This window comes from Pristiophorus japonicus, chromosome 2 (assembly GCF_044704955.1).
Source record: "Pristiophorus japonicus isolate sPriJap1 chromosome 2, sPriJap1.hap1, whole genome shotgun sequence".
Lineage (NCBI taxonomy): Eukaryota > Metazoa > Chordata > Chondrichthyes > Pristiophoridae > Pristiophorus > Pristiophorus japonicus.
Window position 1 is genome coordinate 353,618,608 of NC_091978.1, and position 24,020 is coordinate 353,642,627.

General features: G+C 47.8%; 1 protein-coding gene and 1 long non-coding RNA gene across 4 annotated transcripts in view; one reads left to right on the top strand and one right to left on the bottom strand.

Annotated features, from left to right (window-relative positions):
- The window catches only part of LOC139249511 (SWI/SNF-related matrix-associated actin-dependent regulator of chromatin subfamily A member 5), a 37,201-nt gene extending 28,939 nt beyond the window's left edge, over nucleotides 1–8,262 (bottom strand). For 2 of the 3 annotated variants that reach the window (XM_070872454.1, XM_070872447.1), the window contains exons 1-3: nucleotides 7,936–8,262; nucleotides 3,918–4,001; nucleotides 1,116–1,282 (exon numbers count right to left, since the gene is read on the bottom strand). In XM_070872454.1, coding sequence (XP_070728555.1) covers nucleotides 1,116–1,282; nucleotides 3,918–4,001; nucleotides 7,936–8,058 — 374 coding nt within the window. In that variant the 5' untranslated portion in view covers nucleotides 8,059–8,262. The remainder of the gene's footprint in view (nucleotides 1–1,115; nucleotides 1,283–3,917; nucleotides 4,002–7,935) is intronic. The other variant, XM_070872440.1, reaches the window with a different exon arrangement.
- Nucleotides 8,263–9,244: 982 nt separating this feature from the next.
- Nucleotides 9,245–24,020, top strand: part of LOC139249531 (uncharacterized) — a 71,748-nt gene continuing 56,972 nt past the window's right edge. The window contains exons 1-2 of the long non-coding RNA XR_011591197.1: nucleotides 9,245–9,313; nucleotides 11,039–11,155. This is a non-coding gene — a long non-coding RNA (uncharacterized lncRNA). The remainder of the gene's footprint in view (nucleotides 9,314–11,038; nucleotides 11,156–24,020) is intronic.

A 24,020-nucleotide genomic window follows, 5' to 3' on the forward strand; every position in this document is an offset into this window, starting at 1 on the left:
TGCCAAAATGGCCTCCTTCTGTGCTGTAAATTTCTATGATTCTATGAAATGCCATGGGCTGATCTGTACCTCAACTCCATTTACGTGTCGTGGCTCTATATTCCTAGATACCATACCCAACAAAAATGTATTGATCTCAGTTCAAGAAAATTTCAATTGACCTCACATCCACAGCCTTTTGAGGCAGAGAGTTCCACATTTCCACTACCTAGTGCGTGAAATGTTCCCCGATTGCACTCCTAAATGGCCTAGCTCAAATGTTAAGATTGTGCCCTCATGTTCTGGATAACCCACACCAGAGGAAAGAGTTTCTCTGCATCTATCCTATCAAATCCCTTAATCAGTTTAAACACCTTAATTAGTGAACCCCTCAACCCTCTCAGATCAATGAAATACAAACCAAGTTTATGCAACCTATCCGCATAATTTAACACTTAAGAGCACTGGTATCATTTTGGGAATCTGCACTGTACCCCCTCCCACGGCCAATATATCTTTCCTGAGGTTCGGTGCCCAGAACTGAAGGTAGTACTCCAGATGGGGTCTGACGAAGGCTCTGTACAACTCTCTCACTTTTGTATTCCAACCCCCTTGAGATAAAGGCCATCTTTCCTTTAGCCTTTTTCTAATTGCGCAGCAATATGTTGGGATGTGTGTACGTGGACACCCAAACCCCTTTGCTCCTCCACTGCGCCTAGTCCCTCACCATTTAGAAAATACTCCGATTTGTCTTTCTTGGATCCAAAGTGGATGGCTTCACACTTTCCCACATTGAACTCCACCTGCCACCATTTAACCCACTCATTGGGCTTTGACCCTTTCCTCCTACGATCCACACAGTTTATGGTGCCTCCTAACTTAGTCTCATCTGCAAATTAACTTGGATGAAGGAAGCGAGAGTTTAAAAAAAATATATATATCCAAGTCATTGCTATACATGGTGAACAGGTGAGGCGCAGAAGCTCAAGAAGAAATTAAAGCTTCCTTTGCACCATTTTATCTTGATCAAACATTAACACTTATGCCGTTCAAACATGAAGAATGCTTTCCAGGTTGGAATTGCACAGAATCAGCATCTTGAATCCAAAAAACACATTGGCTGCAATATATCTTACTCTCCAACCGACAGAAGAGTCTGTTTCTCATCTTTCTTTACGCGAGGCCGCCCAGGTTTCATCTTTAAAGGCGAAGTTGGAGTCTTCTGTGCGGCAGGTTGGATAAAGTGGGCAAAGAGTTCGGTTTGCTGCAGCAGATAATCAAATCGATTTGACCTGTCTGCTTTCTGCCAATCAAAAAAAGAAAAAATACTTGTTAAACAAAGAAGAAAGTGAGGCAAGGTGAATCAAAGTGGTAACATTACGCAAGCATTTCTCAATTAATCTACAATGAAAGGGAACTGGTTTTCTTGCTGGGACCCACACATCATTTTTAATGAGATCATGCCCCATGTTTTTGGAAATGTCAGCTTTGTGAGAAAAAATCTTATGCATTCACCTGGTAGTGGTGGCATATTTTGTAAATTGAATTACTATGCAATTTTTTGGTGAGGGTTCGGTGTGGGGGACAGGGGTGAATAAAAGCAGACATTTCTTCTGTGGTGCTATTAAATCATCCCCATCAATAATTCACCTCGTGTTAAGTCAGCTCAAAAATTCTCTCTTCAAACACAACCCATGTTTGGAAGAAAATTGATAAATTGTATTTAATTTTTTTTTTTAAAAAAAGGGCTAGATTAAATAGACCCAATACAAAAAAACAACACATCCATTGTGCTTTGCTGAACTCCTGACAATACAACATATCCAAGTCAGACAGATTCACCCTTGCGACTTGATCATTGCCGGACCAGAGAATTTTCCGGACCATGGGAGGTCACGCTGACCCTAGCGTTGTCAGCGGTACCCTAGACTTACCAGGTACTGCTGAGATCGTCCAAGCCGCATTCTGCACATGCGCTGCGCAGAAGCCTATTGCGTTGCATTTCTCAGGCCCAGCTTCGGTGCCTCAGTCAGCCGCCACGCTCCCCTCTCCCTCTCCGTGCTGACCTGATCAAGGAGGGAACACCGAAAACAGCAGGGACAAGAGGAGCCGCCAGCCCAGGACACATCACGGGTCGCGACACCCCGCCGGGAATGATGCCGGACCAGAGGTACAACCTGTAGCAATGATCCGGTTAAGCTGTGCGCTGCACAGCAATCTGGAGGTCCCGTGCAGGCCATTCAAAGGCTTAATAATGGAAAAAACGTACATGCACGATAATTTGCATGGGCCACACAGCCCGTTAAAGGGACCACACCCCCCCCCCCAAAATATTTGCAGGAACATTAGCACTTTTAAAATCGAATATATAAACCAACCTCAAATGAAGCAGTGTTCATGATTAACTCACTATGAACACACAGCTTATACTTTAAGTGAAATGTTGTGCAAAACTAAACTAGAAGTTACCACAGGAAATGGAGCTGCCTGGTGGTTAATGTTTTGAAGTAATAAGAGCCATTTATCTCAATGTAGTTGAAATAGTTGTTTAACAGTTAATAATCATTATTCCATACCACTTCCAAAGATTTGACAACATAGTTCCATTGCCATTATGCTAAAATTGCTCCATTTGGTCAGAAGATTCAGCAAAACCAAAACAATAATGTCCAAGATTGTGTAGTGGCTTGAAAGTCACAAACAAGTGCAATCTGAAATGCCCCATGTTGGGGAATATTTACACACAGTTGAGCAATGTTAAAAAACCATTGCTGGCTTGTAGAGTTCACAACTCCACTTATCCCACCCTACAAAATGGAGGATCAGGTAGGAAGTGCTGCAGTATAAATGGGGCTCAAGAACTCTGTTTAGCTCAAAATATCACTCAGCACAATGAAAGGGGGGGAAACTGGTCAAGATTTCTTGTATGCATTATTAGGGTTTCTTTGATTAGGCCTAATTATCTTAAAAAATTAAAACCTTATTACAAACATAGTTTAAAATTCACATTAGCAGTCATGTTTATACTGTATTCACTAGGTTCTTACAACTATGCATACTAAAAGGAAAGATACACATTGTGGCCTGTGGTTCAAATGTTGCCCAATGTATTTTTAAATTATTCAGAACAGTAGACTATATCTATCCTGTGGCTCCAAGAGACTGGGATGGACATTTTATGCCATCACATCAGAACCACCAACAAGTAGAGGAAAAGTTTAAGACGTAGCAGTAACCTATACATAATCACAAGTAAGCATACACATGTATCAATTATGGTTACATTATTGTACGCTTTTTTTTAAAAACAGTTACTACTCCTGATCCAACATTTTTATCCTTCAATAAGCTGCAGATATTCTGATTATCCAACATTGAATAATACAAGTCACTGCACTAATGAGAGACTGCAACTGCCAATACCAGCTCTGCACAAGTTACACTTCTTATGTATGCTCACTACTGAGCATCTTTTAAACCCAGTACTCCAAGTTACTATCTAAATGGACTAAACCCAGAATATTGAAGTTCCTTCTCCAGGAATTTAGGTTGAATATTGCATGCCAGCACACTGCTGAAGATTAAATGGACTCCTGCTCTAAAAAGGTAAAGCAGTGGGGCTCTTGTGACCTTTTAAAACAAAAAAGGTCACAAGAGCAGCATCCTTCATCATGGGACAAATCTTATGCACAATTTTTTTTGGGGGGGGGGGGAAATAATGAAAATTTGATTTTTTTCCTCAAGGTACAGGTTAGAAAGAGGCTATCAGCTGGCCCTTGAAGATGAAATAATTAAAAGGACATTTGATAAATCCTAATCTAGTAATTACTTGGTCTAAGTTAAGGGACATGTAATGAGAGAGGCTTTGCATAGATTAAAGTATTGCAATAATACAAAGTAAAAGTAATTTCAACAAATGTTTCCTTTATTGTTTTTACCATTTTCTCTTCATAGGCAGGATCCTCTGCTTTAACCTCCGGTTTAGGCATTTTGAATATAAATGCTGCATCAATACTTTCCATCTAGAAGAGGAGAACAGTACATTAAAAGTCAATAGGTTCACAAGAAACTGTGATTTGCAATTATTCAACTTGAATTATACTGCCTTCTGATATTCAGGAATAATGAAAACAAAGGCACCAGTCATTGAGATGCTGCAAGTACAAACAGAACTTCATTACTTCAGGTTTTAGAAACATGGCCAATGCCATTTGGCACGGAGGAAATATTCTCACTCAAAAATAGGCAAAGTAGCTTACCAGCTTGACCAAGAAAAAAATGTAAAAAAAGACATTAAAATTGGCTTTTGTCTCAAGATTGAATCTTGATTCAATACTCTATTTTGCCAAATTCTTAATCTTAGCCACACCAATTGTAAAGAGGAGAAGTACAAAATCACAATAGATATCTCCCGAGGGTTTAAGTCATCTCTGACCAATTGCTACTGACCTAGAGAGTCAGCTCCAAAACTACTGTCATTGCATAAATTACATTACATGAATGTACAGCACAGAAACAGGTCATTTGGCCCAACTGGTCTCTAATATGTCACCCCTCAGCCTTCTCTTTTCTAGAGAAAATAGCCCCAGCCTGTTCAGCCTTTCCTGACCAATTCTAGTGTCAACCTTGTGAATAAAAAAAAATTCAAACACATTCTCTAGTGTCTCTATATCCTTTTTAGAATATGGAGACCAGAACTGTGTACAGTCCTTCAAGGTATGATCTAACCAACAACTTGCATTTATATAGCACCTTTAATGTAATAGAATGTCCCAAGATGTTTCACAGGAGCAGCAACTGTTAACTGTCAGGTTTTAAGGAGCATTATAAAAGGAGGTGATGTAGAGAGGCAGAGAGGTTTAAGGAGGGAATTCTAGCTTGGGGACTTGGCAGTTGAAGGTATGGTCACAAATGGTGGAGTGATTAAAACCAGGGATGTGCAAGAGGCCAGAATTGGAGGAGCACAAAGATCTCGGAGGGCTGTAGGAGGTTACAGAGGTAGGTCATCTGATGGACTACAACATTGTGTTACAGGGTTTAATACATTCCATATGAAGTCATAATGCACTCTCACCTATAATGAGAAAATAAGTTAATTATCTCTCATACCCTTGAAATAATTGCTGTCAATTTTATTGCATCTTTCTCCTTGGAGCCAGATTAATTTTTTTAAACATTCAACAGTCTAGAGGCACATCAGATTCCACATCAATCCAATGTAACCAGGAGCAATTATGCATTACCTGATAGAAAAAGGGCAAACACACTTCAAATGACTCACACGTTTACTCACTGGTTAGAGGTTCATGAGCAGATACAAAGTCAGTATGTTTTCTACAGAAAATAACAACTTTAAAAAAGTCACCTCGAGATTGTGCATTTATATTCCAACTCATTGTTGCTGCAAGAAATGATCATTTCACAGCATAAACCCGGAGAAAGGGCACAGCTCAACACAAGAGTCCCTTCCTGGATGTTCTGATTCTGTGCAAAGCACTTTGCATTTTGAATTTAATCTGCTTCTTGTCAGCCGAATTCCCAAGTATAAAAAGAATGTGTACATTTAGATAGCATCTTATACAACCACCAGATATCTCAACGTGCTTTACAGCTAATTAAATAATGCTTTGAAGTGATGTCGTTGTCATTGTTGTAATGTAGGAAAAGCAGCAGCCAATTTGCACACAGCAAGATCCCACAAACAGTAATGTGATAATGACCAGATCACCTGTTTTTTTTTAAAAAGTGATGCAGATTGAGGGATAAATATTGCCCAGGACACGGGGGATAGCTCCCCTGCTCCTCTTCAAAATAGTGCCGAAAAAGTCCACTTCAGAGCAGAAAGAGGCCACTTCCAGACAGGGCAGCACTCCCTCAGTACTGCACTGGAGTGTCACCCTAGATTTTTGTGCCCAAGTCTCTTGGTGTGGGATACAATTATATTCAGATCCTCCCTTGAGCGTAAATACAAGATAAATGCAATTAGGAGAAACATCTTTACCCAGAGAGTGGAAGTTGCAACAAGGCGCTGTTGAGGCGAATGGCACAAATGCATTTATGGGAAAAGCTAGATAAACAGATAAGGGAGAAAGGAATAGAGGGATATGGTGACAGGGTGAGAAGAAGGTTGGGCGGAGGCTCATGGGGAAATTAACACCAGTTGGGCTGTGAATTCCGTGTCATTTTCCCGCGAGTGGAAAAGGCGAAATTAAACAAAGGAGGGGGAAAGAAAGGAAGCGCACTGAGCATGCGCGAAGCGACGGCCGGCGCTTACGCACCCCACAGAGGGAGACTGCCCCGGGGAAGGGGGAGACACTGCCCCAGGGGGGGGAGAGAGGGAGACTGCCCCGGGGAGGGAAGAGAAGGGGGGGGAGACACTGCCCTGGAGGGGGGCGGGGGAGTAAGGGAGACACACTGCCCCGGGGCGAGAGGGAGAGACACTGCCGCGGGGGGGATGGCGAGAGATTGCCCCGGGGGGGGGGGGGGGGGGGGATGAGACGCTGCCTCGGGGGGGGGGGGGGGGGGGGAGGGGGGAATGGGAAGACGCTGCCCCCGGGGGGGGGATGGGCGAGAGGGGGAGACGCTGCCCCCGGGGGGGGGGGGGGATGGGCGAGAGGGGGAGACGCTGCCCCCGGGGTGGGGGGGGAATGGGCGAGAGGGGGAGACGCTGCCCCCGGGGGGGGGTGGTGGGCGGAGGAGTAAGGGAGACACACTGCCCCGGGGGGAGATGGGGCACGGCGAGAGGGAGAGACACTGCCGCGGGGGGGGGGGGGGGGGGGGGGCGGCGAGGGGGGGAGGAGACACTGCCCCGGGGGGGAAAGATTGCCGGGGGGGGGAGGGGGATGATGGGCGAGAGGGGGAAGACGCTGCCCCCGGGAGGGGGGGTACGACGGGCGAGACGCTGCCCCCGGGGGGGAGATGGGCGAGAGGGGGAAGACGCTGCCCTCGGGGGGAGGGGGCAAGAGGGGGAGACGCTGCCCCCGGGGGGAGGGGGGGATGGGCGAGAGGGGGAGACGCTGCCCCCGGTGGGGGGGGGGAATGGGCGAGACGCTGCCCCGGGGTGGGAGGAGGCTACCCCCGGGGGGGGGGGGGGGGGGGGGAATGGGCGAGAGGGGGAGATGCTGCCCCGGGGGGGGGGAAGGACGGGCGAGACGCTGCCCCCGGGGGGGGGGATGGGCGAGAGGGGGAGACGCGGAGATGGGCGAGACGCTGCCCCCGGGGAGGGGGGGGGAATGGGTGAGAGGGGGGGGGGGGGGAATGGGTGAGAGGGGGGAGACGCTGCCCCCGGGGGGGCGATGGGAGAGAGGGGGAGACGCTGCCCCCGGGAGGAGGAGGAGGGAGAGAGAGAGGGAGACTGCCCTCCAGGGGGGGGGGGGGGGGGAAGAGAGAGGAGAGAAGGCGAGAGGGGGGGGGGGGGAGACTGCCCCCGGGGGGGAATGGGGGCGAGAGGGGGAGACACGGCCCCGGGGGGGGGGGGGGGCGAGAGGGGGAGACACGGCCCCGGGGGGGGGGGATGGGGGGCGAGACTGCCCCCGGGGGGGTGGGATGGGGGGCGAGGAGAGAGAGGGGGAGACTGCCCCCGGGGGGGGAATGGGGGCGTGAGGGGGAGACACGGCCCCGGGGGGGGGGGGGGGGGGAATGGGGGCGTGAGGGGGAGACACGGTCCGGGGAGAGAGGGAATCTAGAGGGAGACTGCCCTGTGAGGGATTGATGGGGGAGACACTACCCCGGGGGGGTGTGGGGAAAGAGACACACTGCCCCGGGGAGGGTACAATAAATGGAGGGGATGGAATAGACTCGAACAATGGAGGACGGGGCCGCGCGTCCCGGACAAACGGCTCCTTTTCGGAAGCGGACACGAGGCGGTAACTGGCGCCGGGAATCGTGCTCTCCCCTCCCGTGGGGTCCACCTCCGGTAAGTACCGCCCTCACTCCCTCACTCACTCACTCACTCACCTTGGCCTCGGGTGGAGCAGGAATCGGAGCCGGAACTGGAACTTCTGCCGCGAGCGGCGCGCTCGCCTCCTCCGCCCGAGCAGGAGTCGGGCTCGGCCTCTCCTCGACTTCAGACATTTCCATTTGTACTGTCCCCCTCCCGCACGGTGGGATGAATTTTTTTTAAAAAGGGATGATGGCGATTCCTGGCCTGGCTCGCTCCGCTCTCACACGCCTCCCGCGCCACCGCCGCCCGGCGCCCCTCAGCCGGCTTTTTCAGGACAACTCCGCTCAACCGTTACCCGCCGCTGCGCCAGCTCTCGCGAGATCTTCCTTCCCCTGCCGGGCCGGCCGGCCGCCCGCGCCTCCCCGGAGATATCGCGAGACTGAGCCTTGGCCGCGGGAATTCCCACCAGACCCGCCCTCCCGGCCTAGTATCGCGAGACGTCGCTGCCCGCCGGCTGTTGGATTTTGGTTTGAATTGTTGCTGAGGAACAGGCTGGGGCCTCAGGGGGGCAGGAGGGGAAGAGGAGGAGGGGACACGGTGAAAGGGAAACAGTGGAGTGGGACGGAGGAGGGGGACATATGATGGAGGGGGACACGGGACAGAGGATGGAGTGGGGCATAAGGGACACAGGAAGGGGACACTGGGTGGAGAGGGACACTGGAGGGGGACTCGGGAGGGAGACACAGGATGGAGGGTTCTGAGGAAGGGCAATGGGGAAGAGACTGGGTAAGGAATAAGAGGAGGGGAGCGGGGAGTAAAGAGGATGGAGAGAGCAGGGTGATGAAGGTTTGGAGCAAAGGGGGAGAGGGAGGGGAGACAAAGGGGATGGGGTTGAGCAGAAGGTTATGGAGAAACGAGGAGGAAGATGAAGGGAGCGGGGTGGGGGTTGAATTGGTGGGAGGTAATAAAGTGGGGGAGATGGGGTTGAGGAACTGGGGAGAGAGGGAGATGAAGGGAGCGGGGTGGGGGTTGAGGAATTGGAGAGAGAGAGAGGAGATGGGGTTGAGGAACTAGGGAGAGGGAAATGAAAGGAGGAATATGTGTGAGGAACTGGAGGCAAGAGAGATGGGGTTGACGGACTGGGGAGAGGGAGATGAAGGGAGGAATCTTTGTTGAGGAACTGCGGGTGAGGGAGATGAAGGAAGGGAGATGGGTTGAGGAACTGGGGAGAGGAAGATAAGGGAGGAAGATGTGTTGAGGAACGGGAGGGGGGAGGGAGATGGGTTGAGGAACAGAGAGAGATGGGGTGAGGAACAGAGGTTGCTGAAGGGAGGGAGATGGGGTGAGGACCTGGAAGAGAGCGAGATGGGTTGAGGGAGGGAGATGAAGGGTGGGAGATGTGGTGAGGAACTGGGGGAGAGAAGATAACAGGGAGGCAAATTGAGAGGATCGGTAAGTGACACGGGGTCAATTCTGCATCTCCCTGGGTTAAGTTTTGAATCTGTTGTGTAATTTTCTGCAATCAATTTTTCTGTACCTGTTTTGAATCAGTTGTACAGCTCACTGGGATCAGTTGATCACAGATAAATAGATTTGGCCTGTAATTTTGTTGAACAATTCATTAACTGCACAGTGATCCTGGGACCGATTGCAGTAAAAATATTGAGGAACTTGTCTAGACTCTGAAAATCTATTTGCTTAATTGAATTGCAGTTGATTCAGAACTGAATAAATCATATAGACATTAAATATGCATTAACCTCAATAGTGCAGTTAGATTAGCCATGCTTGCACATTTGCAAAACTGATTATCAAAATTGCTTGCTGCATTTCCTTACATTACAACAGTGACTGCACTTCGAAAGTACTTTGGCTGTGAAGCAATTTGTGATGTCTTAAGGACGTGAGAGGTACTGTATAAATGCAAGTTCATACATTAAGGAGACATAAAGATCATACTCTCAGACTTCACTTCATATCTTGCAGTTCCTTAGATAAAAGAAAGACTGGCATTTATATAGCGTCTTTCACGACCACCGAACATCTCAAAGCGCTTTACAGCCAATGAAATACTTTTGGAGTGTAGTCACTGTTGTAATGTAGGAATCGCGGCAGCCAATTTGCACACAAGCAAGCTCCCACAAACAGCAATCTGTTTTTGTTATGTTGATTGAGAGATAAATATTGGCCCCAGGATACTGGGGATAACTCCCCTGCTCTTCTTCGAAATAGTGCCATGGGATCTTTTACATCCACCTGAGCGAGCAGACGGGGCCTTGGTTTAACCCCTCATCCGAAAGATGGCACCTCCAGCAGTGTCGGCCTAGATTTTTGTGCTCAAATCCCTGGAGTGGGATTTGAACCCACAACCTTCTGACTCAGAGGCGAGAATTAAAAATTAAAACTATTATTTCATTTTGTAACTGCAAGGGCTACCAACATGTCTAGGCAATGTATAATTAGCCCATTAAAAAAACAACAGTAGCTACACTTCAAAAGGAATTCATTGGCTGTACAGAGCTTTGATAACATGATACATAAATGTTCTATCAGGGCACACCCATGATGATAATAAGAATGAACAACACCACCACCAAGAACTTGCAGGCTCTGTGTGTTTATTTCACTATTAACTACGCTCTGTAACCTATTCAGTAGAGACTTGTATGAAAATCACAACTTCTCAGCTCAAGCACACAGCAAAGTTTCTCCCAGACATCCGCTGATCGCAATCAATAATTCCCCCATTTTAACCGCATTTATACGTCGGGTGTGAAGAGAAACCTCAGGTACAAATCTCTTGTTTGAAATTCTAGCACCTCGGATTTGTCTGATGTTGACAGCTGGGATAAAGACTGAGTTGAGGTTATTTGCATCAGTAAGTATACACTGTGATGCCGAACTGATAATCTGCCATTCCTCAGTGTTTTAAATCAGTGGTTCTCAAACTATTTTGGTTGAATGGCCCCTTTTTAAAATGGATTAGTAATCACAGACCCCCTCCCCCCATCTAAATTATAATACTATTAACTCCTTGCACATTGACATTTCTGAATGTAAAGTTCATCACTGTTCTGTTCAAGGGACTTGCATTGAATTTTGCCAGGACTGTCCGATATAGTGTACATTGATGCGATTGGTGATGTAAAAACTTTTATCTTCCTTTCATCTGAAAAGTAAACCTGTGTGAGAACACCAGCGACAGGTCGGAGCCATAAAAGGAGCGGCGTGGAGGCGGCTGCTCACTGGTGCAGGAGGGCGACGGCAGTGACGAGTGACGTCATCAAGGTCCAGGTTGGTGATTGGAGCGTGGGCAGATAAAGCAGGAGTGGCTAGATTGGGGTGAAGGAGCGGCGAGAGACTAGAGGGAGGTGGAGGTGTGAGTTCGGGGCCCGGGGGCAGCACGGGCCCAGCCCACACTGCGATATGTGTGGGCACTAGGTCCGTGCAGCAGAGCTGGTCTCCAGTCGTCTTGGGTAATCCTTGCCACTGGACCAAGACCTAGCTCTGTCGGGCCCGTGTGGTGGCTGATGTGCACCGGCCACCACACGTTAAAAAAAAAAAAATCCACGCACAGGCATCTTCCGTCCTTGAGGATGTAGTTCGGGTCCTTCATTGAAACACCTGTGAACTCATCCTTTTTTGGCGTGGAAGCAAATCATCCTCGTTTCGAGAGACCGCCTACGATGATGAAACCTGTGGAATACTTCACCGCATGAATATTCCTCGTGGGGGAATCTAGAACCTGGTGGCATAGTTTCAGAATAAGGAGTCGCCCGTTTAAAACTGAGATGAGGAGTAATTTCTTCTTTAAGGGTTGTACATCTGTGGAATTCTCTACCCCAGAGAGCCCTGGGTCATTCAATATATTTAAGGCGGAGATGGACAGATTTTTGAGCGATAAGGGAGTAAAGGGTTATGTATGGGGAGTGGGCGGGGAAATGGAGCTGAGTCCATGATCAGATCAGCCATGATCTTATTGAATGGGGGAGCAGGGGCCAAATGGCCGACTCCTGCTCTTATTTCTTATGTTCTTATGAAAGCTCCCTGCTCTTCCTGGACTGGGATTAGGCTCGGTGGCTCCTGTTGGGAACGCTGGCACCATTTCAGGTGTAACACTCCGCCGCCCGCTTACTCACTGCACAGCTGCTGAGTGTTTCAAGCTCTTCCCTGCCCCTGCCCCTGCCCCTGGTGTTTAGAGGCCTGTATGAGCTGGCATACTACTGACACGCTGCTTGGTGAGCAGCACTTCTCCCATCGGGACCACGGCTTTAGATCGGGTCCAGTCACAGGCCCAGCTGCCGTACTACGTGAACAGAGCTTGGCTTGATCACCATTCCAGGCCCTTTGGACAAGGCTGACGTGGCTGCTCCGTCCTGTGCTACCCTCCCCAGCCCGAGCCCCAGCCCCAGCCCTGCGAATCCATTCCCGGTGTCGCTGGAGACGTCTCGTCTCCTCTCTTGGGATTCTCAGTCACTCTGAGAACCCGCTCGTACCCCGCTCATGCCCCTTCTCCGTTCTCCATCTGCACCTTCTTCCTTGCCCTTTTTCTCCTTTGTTCTTCCATTATCTTCCTCCCTGCTTTTTGATTACATTCTCTTTTCCTCCCAGCTCTGCCTGTCTCACATTTTGCAAGAAGTTCAACGCCATTCTGTCCCTTTTGCGCTATGTCTCTCTCATTCTTTCTCTCTCTGTGTCTCCGCATGTCTAGCTTTCTCCCTCTTTGTCCCTGTCTCTTTGACTCTGATTGTCTCTGTTCCGTCTCTGTATCTCAATCGCTCTTTCTATGAATATGTCTCTGTTTCTCTTTCTGCATCTCTTCTTTGCACTCCTGTCTCTTTCTCTCGCTGTCAATGTCTCTTTCTTTCTGTCTGTCTGTTTCTCTCTTTGTATTTCTATCTATTTCTTCCCCTCTCTCCCTCCCTCTTTCCCTCTGTAGGGGTGTGTTTCTCTCCTGTCCTGGCATGGATCTGGGTGACAGATCATCTGATACAATTCATGACAAATTGAGATATTGTATGGGTCAAGAATATCACTGAGATTCTTCCTTTAGTTACAAGTTGGCACCATTGCACTTCAGTAGAGCAGTGCAGGCCCTCGGCACGTGAATGCCATTCATGGTATTTTGCAGTCCCTGATTATTCTAGAGGTTTATATTGATGTGGATAGAGAACTGGTTGGCAGACAGGAAGCAGAGAGTGGGGATAAACGGGTCCTTTTCAGAATGGAAGGCAGTGACTAGAGGAGTGGGACCCCAGCTATTTACAATATACATTAATGATTTAGATGAAGGAATTGATTGTAGTATCTCCAAGTTTGCAGATGACAATGAACTGGGTGGCAGTGTGAGCTGTGAGGAGGACGCTAAGAGGCTGCAAGGTGACTTAGACAGGTTAGGTGAGTGGGCAAACGCATGGCAGATGCAGTATAATGTGGATAAATGTGAGGTTATCCACTTTGGGGGCAAAAACACGAAGGCAGAATATTATCTGAATGGTGGCAGATTAGGAAAAGGGGAGGTGCAACGAGACCTGGGTGTCATGGTACATCAGTCATTGAAAGTTGGCATGCAGTTACACCAGGCGGTGAAGAAGGCAAATGGTATGTTGTCCTTCATAGCTAGGGGATTTGAGTATAGGAGCAGGGAGGTCTTACTGCAGTTGTACAGGGTCTTGGTGAGGCCACACCTGGAATATTGTTCAGTTTTGGTCTCATAATCTGAGGAAGGACGTTCTTGCTATTGAGGGAGTGCAGTGAAGGTTCACCAAACTGATTCCAGGGATGGCTGGGCTGTCATATGAGGAGAGACTGAATCAACTGGGCCTTTATACACTGGAGTTTAGAAGGATGAGAGGGGATCACATGGAAACATATAAGATTCTGACGGGACTGGACAGGTTAGATGCGGGAAGAATGTTCCCGATGTTGGGGAAGTCCAGAACCAGGACACACAGTCTTGGGGTAAGGGGTAGGCCATTTAGGACTGAGATGAGGAGAAACTTCTTCACTCAGAGAGTTGTTATCCTGTGGAATTCCCTGCCGCAGAGAGTTGTTGATGCCAGTTCATTGGATATATTCAAGAGGGAGTTAGATATGGCCCTTACGACTAAGGGGATCAAGGGGTATGGAAAGCAGGAAAGGGGTACTGAGGGAATGATCAGCCATGATCTTATTGAATGGTGGTGCAAACTCGAAGGGCTGAACGGCCTACTCCTGCACCTATTTTCTATGTTTCTATGCTACACCAGCAAAGACATGCCGATCCAGGCCGACTTGAACAGCTTATCACCAACCCGCCTCAAATCAAGAAGGCCATTTTGGACCATCGCCGAAACCCTTCAGCGACCTCCGCTCAGTCTCGATGACCCGATGGCGAAATGCTTGGAAGAACTACGACATATGGAATGGATTCCTTGTAGAGGACCTCACAGTGGAACCTGAAGGATCAAATCTTCCTCGCAAACAGTGGGCAACCATCAGAACTGGTCATGGTCGATGCTGCCACCTTCTCATAGATGGAAGATTAAAGCCTCCCCATCATGCGACTGTGGAGCTCCTAATCAGACCTTGGAGCACACCATTTAGCACTTCTCTCGGGAAATTCGCAGGCAGCCTACAAGATATCCACGCTGTTACTTTGGAAGCTTTGACCTGGATATCCAACTTCGATATTGACATTTGATTTGCTTTGCTACAACCATATGAAAGAAGAAGACCCTTGTGTTCGCTGACCTACATTGGCTCCCTCCCGGTTCAGCAACGCCTCAATTAAAAAATGCTCATCCTTGTTTTCAAATACCTCCATGGCCTAGCCCATCCCTATCACTAACCTCCTCCAGTGCAACAACCCTCTGAGATTTCAACACTCCTCCAGTTCTGGCCTCTTGAGCATTCCTGATTTTAATTGCTCCATCATTGTTGGCCTTGCCCTCAGTTGGCTGGGCCCTAGGCTCTGGAATTCCCTCCCTAAGCCTCTCCGTCTCTCCCCCTTCAAGGCGCTGCTTAAAACCACCTTCTTTGACTGTGGTCACCAATGTTCCCGTTAAGCTGCGTGGCCGCAGAGGGGTCTGGAGGTCCCGTGCAACCGGCTTTTAAATGGAAACACATGCGTGGCAATTTGAATGGGCCGCGCAGCTACTTGGAGGCCACGCATCCAAAAGGAAATTAGAGGGAACTTTGATGGCCCTAATATGTGGCTCTGGGTCAAACTTTGTTTGATAAAGCTCCTGTGAAGTACCTTGGGATGTTTTACTGTGTTAAAGACGCGATGTAAATACAAGTTTTTGCTGTAGCGAGCGCTTTAGGATCCATTTGCACCGTCGGGTTGGCTACAGTAATATGTAACTGTTGTGTCAGTAAAGGCCAGCAGAGGGCGTGCTTGGTCAGTGTAAGTGTAAGAGGAAGTGTGGTTTGGAACAGGACGTAGCTCCCGAGTTTTCCTGGTGATGCTGGAAGCTGGAAAGCTCCTGTAAAACATTACATTCTGGAGATCTCACTTGTCTGAATCCATTGATCCACAATGCTTCATATACTGCAAGTTTGGCACCGGCCCAAAGTATTTTCCCCTGTCATCATCATAGGCAGTCCCTCTGAATCGAGGAAGACTTGCTTCCACTCTTAAAATGAGTCCTTTGGTGGCTGAGCAGTCAAATACAAGAGCCACAGTCCCTGTCACAGGTGGGACAGATAGTCGTTGAGGGTAAGGGAGGGTGGGACAGGTTTGCCGCATGCTCTTTCCGCTATCTGTGCTTGATTTCTGCATGCTCTCGGCGATGAGACTCGAGGTGCTCGGCGCCCTCCCGGATGCACTTCCTCTGCTTAGGGCGGTCTTTGGCCAGGTGTCAGTGGGGATATTGCACTTTATCAGGGAGGCTTTGAGGGTGCCCTTGAAACGTTTCCTCTGCCCACCTTTGGCTCATTTGCCGTGAAGGAGTTTCAAGTAGAGCGCTTGCTTTCGGAGTCTTGTGTCTGGCATGCGAGCGATGTGGCCTGCCCAGCGGAGCTGATCGAGTGTTGTCAGTGCTTCAATGCTGGGAATGTTGACCTGGTCGAGGACGCTAATGTTGGTGCGTCTGTCCTCCCAGGAGATTTGTCGGATCTTGCGGAGGCATCGTTGGTGGTATTTTTCCAGCGACTTGAGATATCTACTGTACATGGTTCATGTCTCTGAGCCATACAGCCATACCTACCTGTAGTGTGCAGTGTGTAATAGCGCAACCTGATTGAAGCAAAGCAGAGTGTGACTGGGTTCTCCACTCAGCTCAGCTGTGGTGACAGGCTGGGCCGTGGCTTTAGGCTGCAGCCTCCTCGATGTCTTTGGGAAGTAAGAGCCCCAGTGAACAGATGGAAGCCCTATGAAGTGGAGAACCTCGACTTCCCAAAGACTCTTGATAAAGTTCCGTATGGAAGGCTATTAATTAAACTCAAAGCTGCGGGGATTCAGGGCAAACCCTGGGGCTGGGTAAGAAACTGGCTGAAGGGTATCAAACAAAGAACACTGGTTGGAGGAGCTGTGGGGAGAAGTACTGAGTGAGGTTCCTCGGGGCTCGGTGCTGGGACCTGGACTTGGAAATTCAATGGCAACTATTCAAAATGGACCATGTTTACTGTTTGGGCCTGTTCCATTGTGCTTTGTTAATGGAACAAATAATGGAAATGATTCTTCTTTACTTCAAAAAGTTGTGTTAATAATGGAACAAATAATGGAAATGATTCAGTTATAACTTAAAATATATTTTATTCAAAAGTATAACAAACACTTGTTTGCACTTAACTTTAATAAAAATATTCTTGTATCAAACTTTTAAGTTTTCAGTCAAGATCACTTTACAAACTCTAAAATCACTTACAAACTCTAAGATCACTTAAAAACTTTAAGATCACTTACAAAACTTTTAAACTTGTAAATTTACATAACTTACAAAAATCTTTTAATTTGAGAACAGTTACAGCAGTAACAACAACAACAGCAGCAAAGAAAGGCTGCACCCATCTCTCCTCCAACTTATTCTAAGACCGCCCGCTGCGTTTGGTCTTGGTGACTCCACCCCTGCCCATAGGCGGTGGCGCAGTGTTTCTTGGGCTGGTACCAAGCTTATTCTTTCGAACGTCTTGGATAATGTGCACTTCTTGATGCGGGGGGGGGTGCAGGCGGTAATGTGGAAGGCCCGACTTGGGCCTCTTCAGAGGCTGGTCTGGGGATTGGAGTGGGAGTGGCAGTTGATTCTGTCAATGGGCACGGAGTCTGAGCGTATTCCCTTATTGCAGCAGCTAACTCCAAAATTCCCTCCCTCATGTGCCCTGACAGTGTCTCAACTACCTGCGACATTCCCTCCCTCATGGTCCCGGACAGTGTTCCCATTTCTTGTGAGAGTGTTGTTATTTCTCCCGACAGTCCCAATACCTCATCACTCATCCATGTGATGTTGTCCAGGAGTGATCGCGTAAGGTGAATGCTCTCTGCACTCATTGCCATCATCTGAACCACATTTGTTCGATCCTGCACCTCAGGAGAGCGCTGTCAAGCTCTCCTTCCCCTCCTCACTCTGCGTGCGGCTCACTGCATCCCACTGGAATCCCCGGCCTCGGACTGTGGGAAACCATGGAATTTCCCAACAACACTCGTACCACTCAGGAAAGGGCCTGCCACCTGCACCTCCTCCAGAGTGAGTACAACAGTGGGGGCTTCATCTATCTCCATCCCCTCCCCCTCACCCCCATGCTCTTCAACTGGAAGGTTGGATTGGAAGATATCCTCCTCTTCAGGCTCATCCGCGTCTGAATCTTCTTCTGCATCGGCTTCAGCCTCGTCAGGGTTGGGCTCAAGTTCTACAAAATATAACAGAACAGACAAATGGTTAGCAGCAGAGGAGGGGGCAGGGTGGGTGACATGAGTAGGCTCACACAGCGCAGGCAGCAGGCTGATTTGATGGACCACGATGAATGATAGCACATTGTATCAACCGAAGCGTAGCTGACCGACAGACAGACATCCCCATGAACCGAAGCATAGCTAGCCCGCGCAGTATTTAACATTTAGCAAAGCCAGACTGTGGAATTTGCAGGACCTACCCTCTCCCTCGAGTGTGGGCCCAGCTTGTGCAGTGGTTGCTTTTCTCCGGGCAGGACCCATCAAAGCAGCGACCCTGTCTTCCAAGGGTGTCAGTGGGTGCAGATTTGCCGGGCTTCCTCCTGTTCGAGTTCTTTCCCTTTTGTTGTGTGCCATCTTCCTCTGCAAAGATGAAAATATAACTTTTTAGGGAAGGTGTCTTTCTGCTGGGTTGGACATAAATAGATGGTCACATTTACAAATACAATTCCAGTGAATAAATGAAAATATTACTTACACTAACTACTTGACTAAGGTCCTGCTGTTTTGCTCTGGCCTCCAGACCTCGGGGTGGTCACCATTGCACAGGAATCTTCTGCCAGTTGGTTCCAGCGTTTCTTCATTTCTTTTGGTGAAACTTTTATGTGACCTCTGCTGGTGTCCAGCTCGTGCCATCTGGCCTCAATCACAGTAACTTACACTTCATCCTGTAAGAAATTCTTGGTCCTTGAGCCGCGTTGCATCTTGTATTGCAGCTCCGATTTTTCCACTGGGAATTAAAGTTCTCACACACAACTGGCTCTTTAAAAATGGCCGAACGCACACCGAGAGCTGTACTGCACATGCGCGCCCATAACAATCATGTCAAAAACGTCTCTCTTTTTTCACGCATGCACAGAAGGGGGGAGGTGGGTATCGTTTTCTCGGCGCAGACATTAGGCTCCGCCCCCGAAGCTAAAGGACAGGCTGCGCGGCACCAATTTCAAAAAATAGAATGGGGAAACCTGCTACTTATTTTTTTGGAGTAGTCGGGGCAAAAAAAACAGGCCTAACTCTGGCAATACGGCAAAAAATGCCATTGGGGAAAATTGAGCCCATTGCAAGGAAAAGTAGAGGAAGCATGTACTCCAAAAATGTTGTTGAAATCACGAATTGATAAAGCTGAACGAGATCTAGGAGACTCAGCAGATTCAACGCTCAACATGTCCAACCGATGCAAAGCAGCACTCAACAAAGTCAATAGAACGTTGAAGTTTGTAGCCAAGACAGTCGAATACATGTCAGAGAAAGTTGTGATCAAACTGTATGAGGCTCGGGTCATACCCCATTGCCAGTATGGTGTCCAGTTCTGGTTGCTGAGATACTAGAGAGATGTTCAAGCTTTGGACGCAGTGCGGAGAAGGACAATGAGGCTGATCCCCAGAGTCGGGTCTGAGTTATGAGGCATCTGAGAGGTGATCTTATAAAGGGATATAAGATTGTTTAGGGTATAGGAAAAGTTAACTTTTTTTATTCGGCCACAGGATGTGGGAGTCGCTGGCAAGTCCAGCATTTATTGCCCTTGTATCTCTAATTGCCCTTGAGAAGGTGGTGATGAGCTGCCTTCTTGAGCCGCTTCAGTCAGTATGGTGAAGGTACTCCCACTGTGGAATATTACTTTGAATTAGGTGAGTGGGCAAATGCATGGCAGATGAAGTATAATATGGATAAATGTGAGGTTATCCACTTTGGTGGTAAAAAGAGAGAGACAGACTATTATCTGAATGGTGACAGATTAGGAAAAGAGGAGGTGCAACGAGACCTGGGTGTCATGGTACATCAGTCATTGAAGGTTGGCATGCAGGTACAGCAGGCGGTTAAGAAAGCAAATGGCATGTTGGCCTTCATAGCGAGGGGATTTGAGTACAGGGAGGTGTTACTACAGTTGTACAGGGCCTTGGTGAGGCCACACCTGGAGTATTGTGTACAGTTTTGGTCTCCTAACTTGAGGAAGGACATTCTTGCTATTGAGGGAGTGCAGCGAAGGTTCACCAGACTGATTCCCGGGATGACGGGACTGACATATCAAGAAAGACTGGATCAACTGGGCTTGTATCCACTGGAGTTCAGAAGAATGAGAGGGGACCTCATAGAAACGTTTAAAATTCTGACAGGTTTAGACAGGTTAGATGCAGGAAGAATGTTCCCAATGTTGGGGAAGTCCAGAACCAGGGGACACAGTCTAAGGATAAGGGGGAAGCCATTTAGGACCGAGATGAGGAGAAACTTCTTCACCCAGAGAGTGGTGAACCTGTGGAATTCTCTACCATAGAAAGTTGTTGAGGCCAATTCACTAAATATATTCAAAAAGGAGTTAGCTGTAGTCCTTACTACTAGGGGGATCAAGGGGTATGGCAAGAAAGCAGGAATGGGGTACTGAAGTTGCATGTTCAGCCATGAACTCATTGAATGGCGGTGCAGGCTCGAAGGGCTGAATGGCCTACTCCTGCACCTATTTTCTATGTTTCTATGTAAATGACAGAAGTAGAACAAGGGCACTATAGTAACTAACAGGAGTAGGCCTTTCAGCCACTCAAGCCAGTTTCACCAAACGTTCAAACTATTAAAAGGCAATTTTAGGACTGACATCAGGAAATCCTTCTTCACACAAAGGGATTAACGTGTGGATACATTTCCAGCAGAGTAGTGGAGGCAAAACCCCAGAATCACTTGAGGGAAAATTGGATGTTACGTTAGGATCTCGCTGGATGGATGAATTATGATGGGTCAAATGACTTCCATCGTCGTAATTATCCTGTGATCTTATCATGTACACGATAACTGAAAAGTGAAAGCATTTTGTAAACACGCTATAGTAGTGTGAATGCACCCGTAGCTGTTGCCCTGTCAGCTTTCCAATCCCCCTTATTGGAAAGCCAGCACGGATTTATTAAAGACAAATTGTGTTTAACTAACTTGATTGAGTTTTTTGATGAGATAGCAGAGAGGGTTGATGAGGGCAATGCGGTTGATGTAGTGTACATGGACTTCCCAAAAGGCATTTGATAAAGTGCCACATAATAGGCTTGCCAGGGAATAAAAGGGACCGTGGCAACATGGATACGAAATTGGCTAAGTGACAGGAAACAGAGTGTAGTGGTGAACAGTTGTCTTTCAGACTGGAGGACGGTACACAGTGGTGTTCCTCAGGGGTCGGTACTAGGACCACTGCTTTTCTTGATCTATATTAATGACTTAGACTTGGGTGTACAGGGCACAATTTCAAAATTTGTGGATGGCACATAACTTGGAAATATAGTGATAGACTTCAAGAGGACATTGACAGGCTGGTGAAATGGGCGGATAGATGGTAGATGAAATTTAACACAAAAAAGTGTGAAGTGATGCATTTTGGTAGAAAGAATGGGGAGAGGCAATATAAACTAAAGGGTACAATTCTAAAGGTGATGCATGAACAGTGGAGACCTAGGGGTAGATGAGCACAAATCTTTGAAGATGGCAGGGCAGGTTGAGAAGATAGTTAAAAAAACGTACGGGATCCTGGGCTTCATTAGAGGCATGGAGTATAAAAGCAAGGAAGTATAAAACACTAGTTCGGCCTCAACTGGAGTATTGTGTCCAATTCTGGGCACCGCTCTTTAGGAAGGATGTGAAGGCCTTAGAGAGGGTGCAGAAAAGATTTACAAGAATGATTCCAGAGATGAAGGACTTCAGTTAAGTGGATAGACAGGAGAAGCTGTGGTTGTTCTCCCTAGAGCAGAGAAGATTGAGAGGAGATTTGATAGAGGTGTTCAAAATCATGAGGGGTCTTGACAGAATAGATAGAGAGAAACTGTTCCCATTGGCGGAAGGGTCGAAAACCAGAGAACACAGATTTAAGGTGATTGGCAGAAGAACCAGAGGCGACATGAGAAATAACATTTTTACGGAGCGAGTGGTTATTGTAGTGTATGAATAAAGAGTCTGACCAGATACTGTGAGCTCAACGTAAAGTGTGACCGTCGTCTTTTAGTGCAGGTCTCCAGATGCCTCTCCAGCCTGTGAGGCCTCCTTAAGTACAGGTGCTCCCAGGGGATTATGGAATCCCTTGGGACTCCAGGGGATGAGCCCTCTGGTGGTTAAACAAGGTATTTACAGGTTTACATATATAACAGTTATGATCTGGAATTCACTGCCTGAGAGGGTGGTGGAGGCAGATTCAATTGTGGCTTTCCAAAGGGAATTGGATAAGTACAGTAAAAATTTGCATAGCTACAGGGAAAGGGCGGGGGTGGGTGTGCTGTGGTGGAACTAGCTGAAGTGCTCTTGCAGAGAGCCGGCACAGGCTCGATGGGCCGAATGGTTTCCTTCTGTGCTGTAACCATTCTATGAATCTAGTCTACGATGGCTTGCTTCCCAAACTAAAATGGTCAGGATTTTCTTCTGCGCAGTGTCACCTCGGTAGTTTTCTACACATTACTGCTAACTGAGACATAAAGCAGAGGGACCTGCTCTCAAGCTATTTCCCTTGCTTCTGTACAGAGAATATAAAGATGGGTCTGTGTGGCTCACTGATTAATCTCTGTTCAGCTCCCTCCAGTGACTGATTGATATCAGCAGCTTGCCATATGTCACACGCAAGTAACTAGCTGAATGTAACTGGGTTTTGTCTTCATGTTATTGGACTGTGTGATACAGTTTTAAAATTTTTTTTGCATTCTCAGGATTGGGCGTCGTTTATTACCCATCCCTAGTTACCCTGAGGAGGTGGTGGTGGGCTGCCTTATTTTTGAACTGCTACAAACAATTTGATACAACTGAGTGGATTGCCGGGCTACATCAGTGGCCAATTCAACCTCCACCATGTTTGAGTGAGACTCGAGGCACATATAGAATAGACGGGATTAAAAACAGAAAGTCTAATTCTCCAAAGGACATTAGTGACCCAGTTGGGTTTTAATGGCAATCTGGCTTTTAATTTCCAAATTTTTTTCTCAAACTGTCACAGTGGTTTGTCTGGATTACAGTCCAATAAGTGACCAATAAGCTACCATAACCACTGCTGACTTATTCCTGATCTCTGAGGAAGAGAAGATCTGAGTGTAGGTTGATCCAGGGTTCTTGCACCCCCTTGTGGCCAGTCACAGAATGGTATTGGGAGATTCCTCATAGAATCATAGAAAATATTCAGCACGGAAGGAGGCTATTTCGGCCCATCGTGTCTGCGCCAGCCGACAAAAAGTTATCCAGCCTAATCTCACTTTCCAGCTCATGGTCCGTAGCGTTGTAGGTTATGGCACTTCAAGTGCACCTCCATCTGCCTCTATCACCCTTTCAGGCTGTGGGTTCCAGACCCCCACCACCCTCAAATCCCCTCTAAACCTCCTACCAATTACTTTAAATCTATTCCCCCTGGTTGTTGACCCCTCTGATTTTTGCAATTTCCCCCCCCACCCCCCCCCCCACTTCCCAAGGCCTCTCTCGCAGTGCTCCCAGCCCCAGACTAAATTTGGTGAAACTCGTGCAATGCCCTCTCCCCTTACCGCAGACGTAAAACCCGAAAGTTAGTCCTAAAAATGGTAGTGCAGCGAAAACGGTAAGTTTAACATATCGCTCCCATTTTCACCGAAAAACCCCGAAAGCTGAAAATCCGGCCCCTAGTGTCTATGGGACTGACACCCAGTGTCTTTGGGACTGGCACCCAATGGCTATGGGATTGACACCCAGTGTCTTTGGGATTGACACCCAGTGTCTATGGGATTGACACCCAGTGTCTATGGGATTGACACCCAGTGTCTATGGGATTGACACCCAGTGTCTATGGGATTGACACCCAGTGTCTATGGGATTGACACCCAGTGTCTATGGGATTGACACCCAGTGTCTATGGGATTGACACCCAATGGCTATGGGACTGACACCCAGTGTCTATGGGATTGACACCCAGTGTCTTTGGGACTGGCACCCAATGGCTATGGGAGGCAGTTCAGAGAAGGTTCGCTCGATTGATTCTAGGGATGAGGGGGTTGACTTATGAGAAAAGGTTGAGTAGGTTGGGCCTCTACTCATTGGAATTCAGAAGAATGAGAGGTGATCTTATCGAAACATAAGATTGAGGGGGCTTGACAAGGTGGATGCAGAGAGGATGTTTCCACTGATAGGGGAGACTAGAAGTAGAGGGCATGATCTTAGAATATGCGGCTGCCCATTTAAAACTGAGATGAGGAGAAATTTCTTCTCACAGAGGGTTGTAAATCTGTGGAATTCGCTGCCTCAGAGAGCTGTGGAAGCTGGGACATTGAATAAATTTAAGACAGAAATAGACAGTTTCTTAAACGATAACGGAATAAG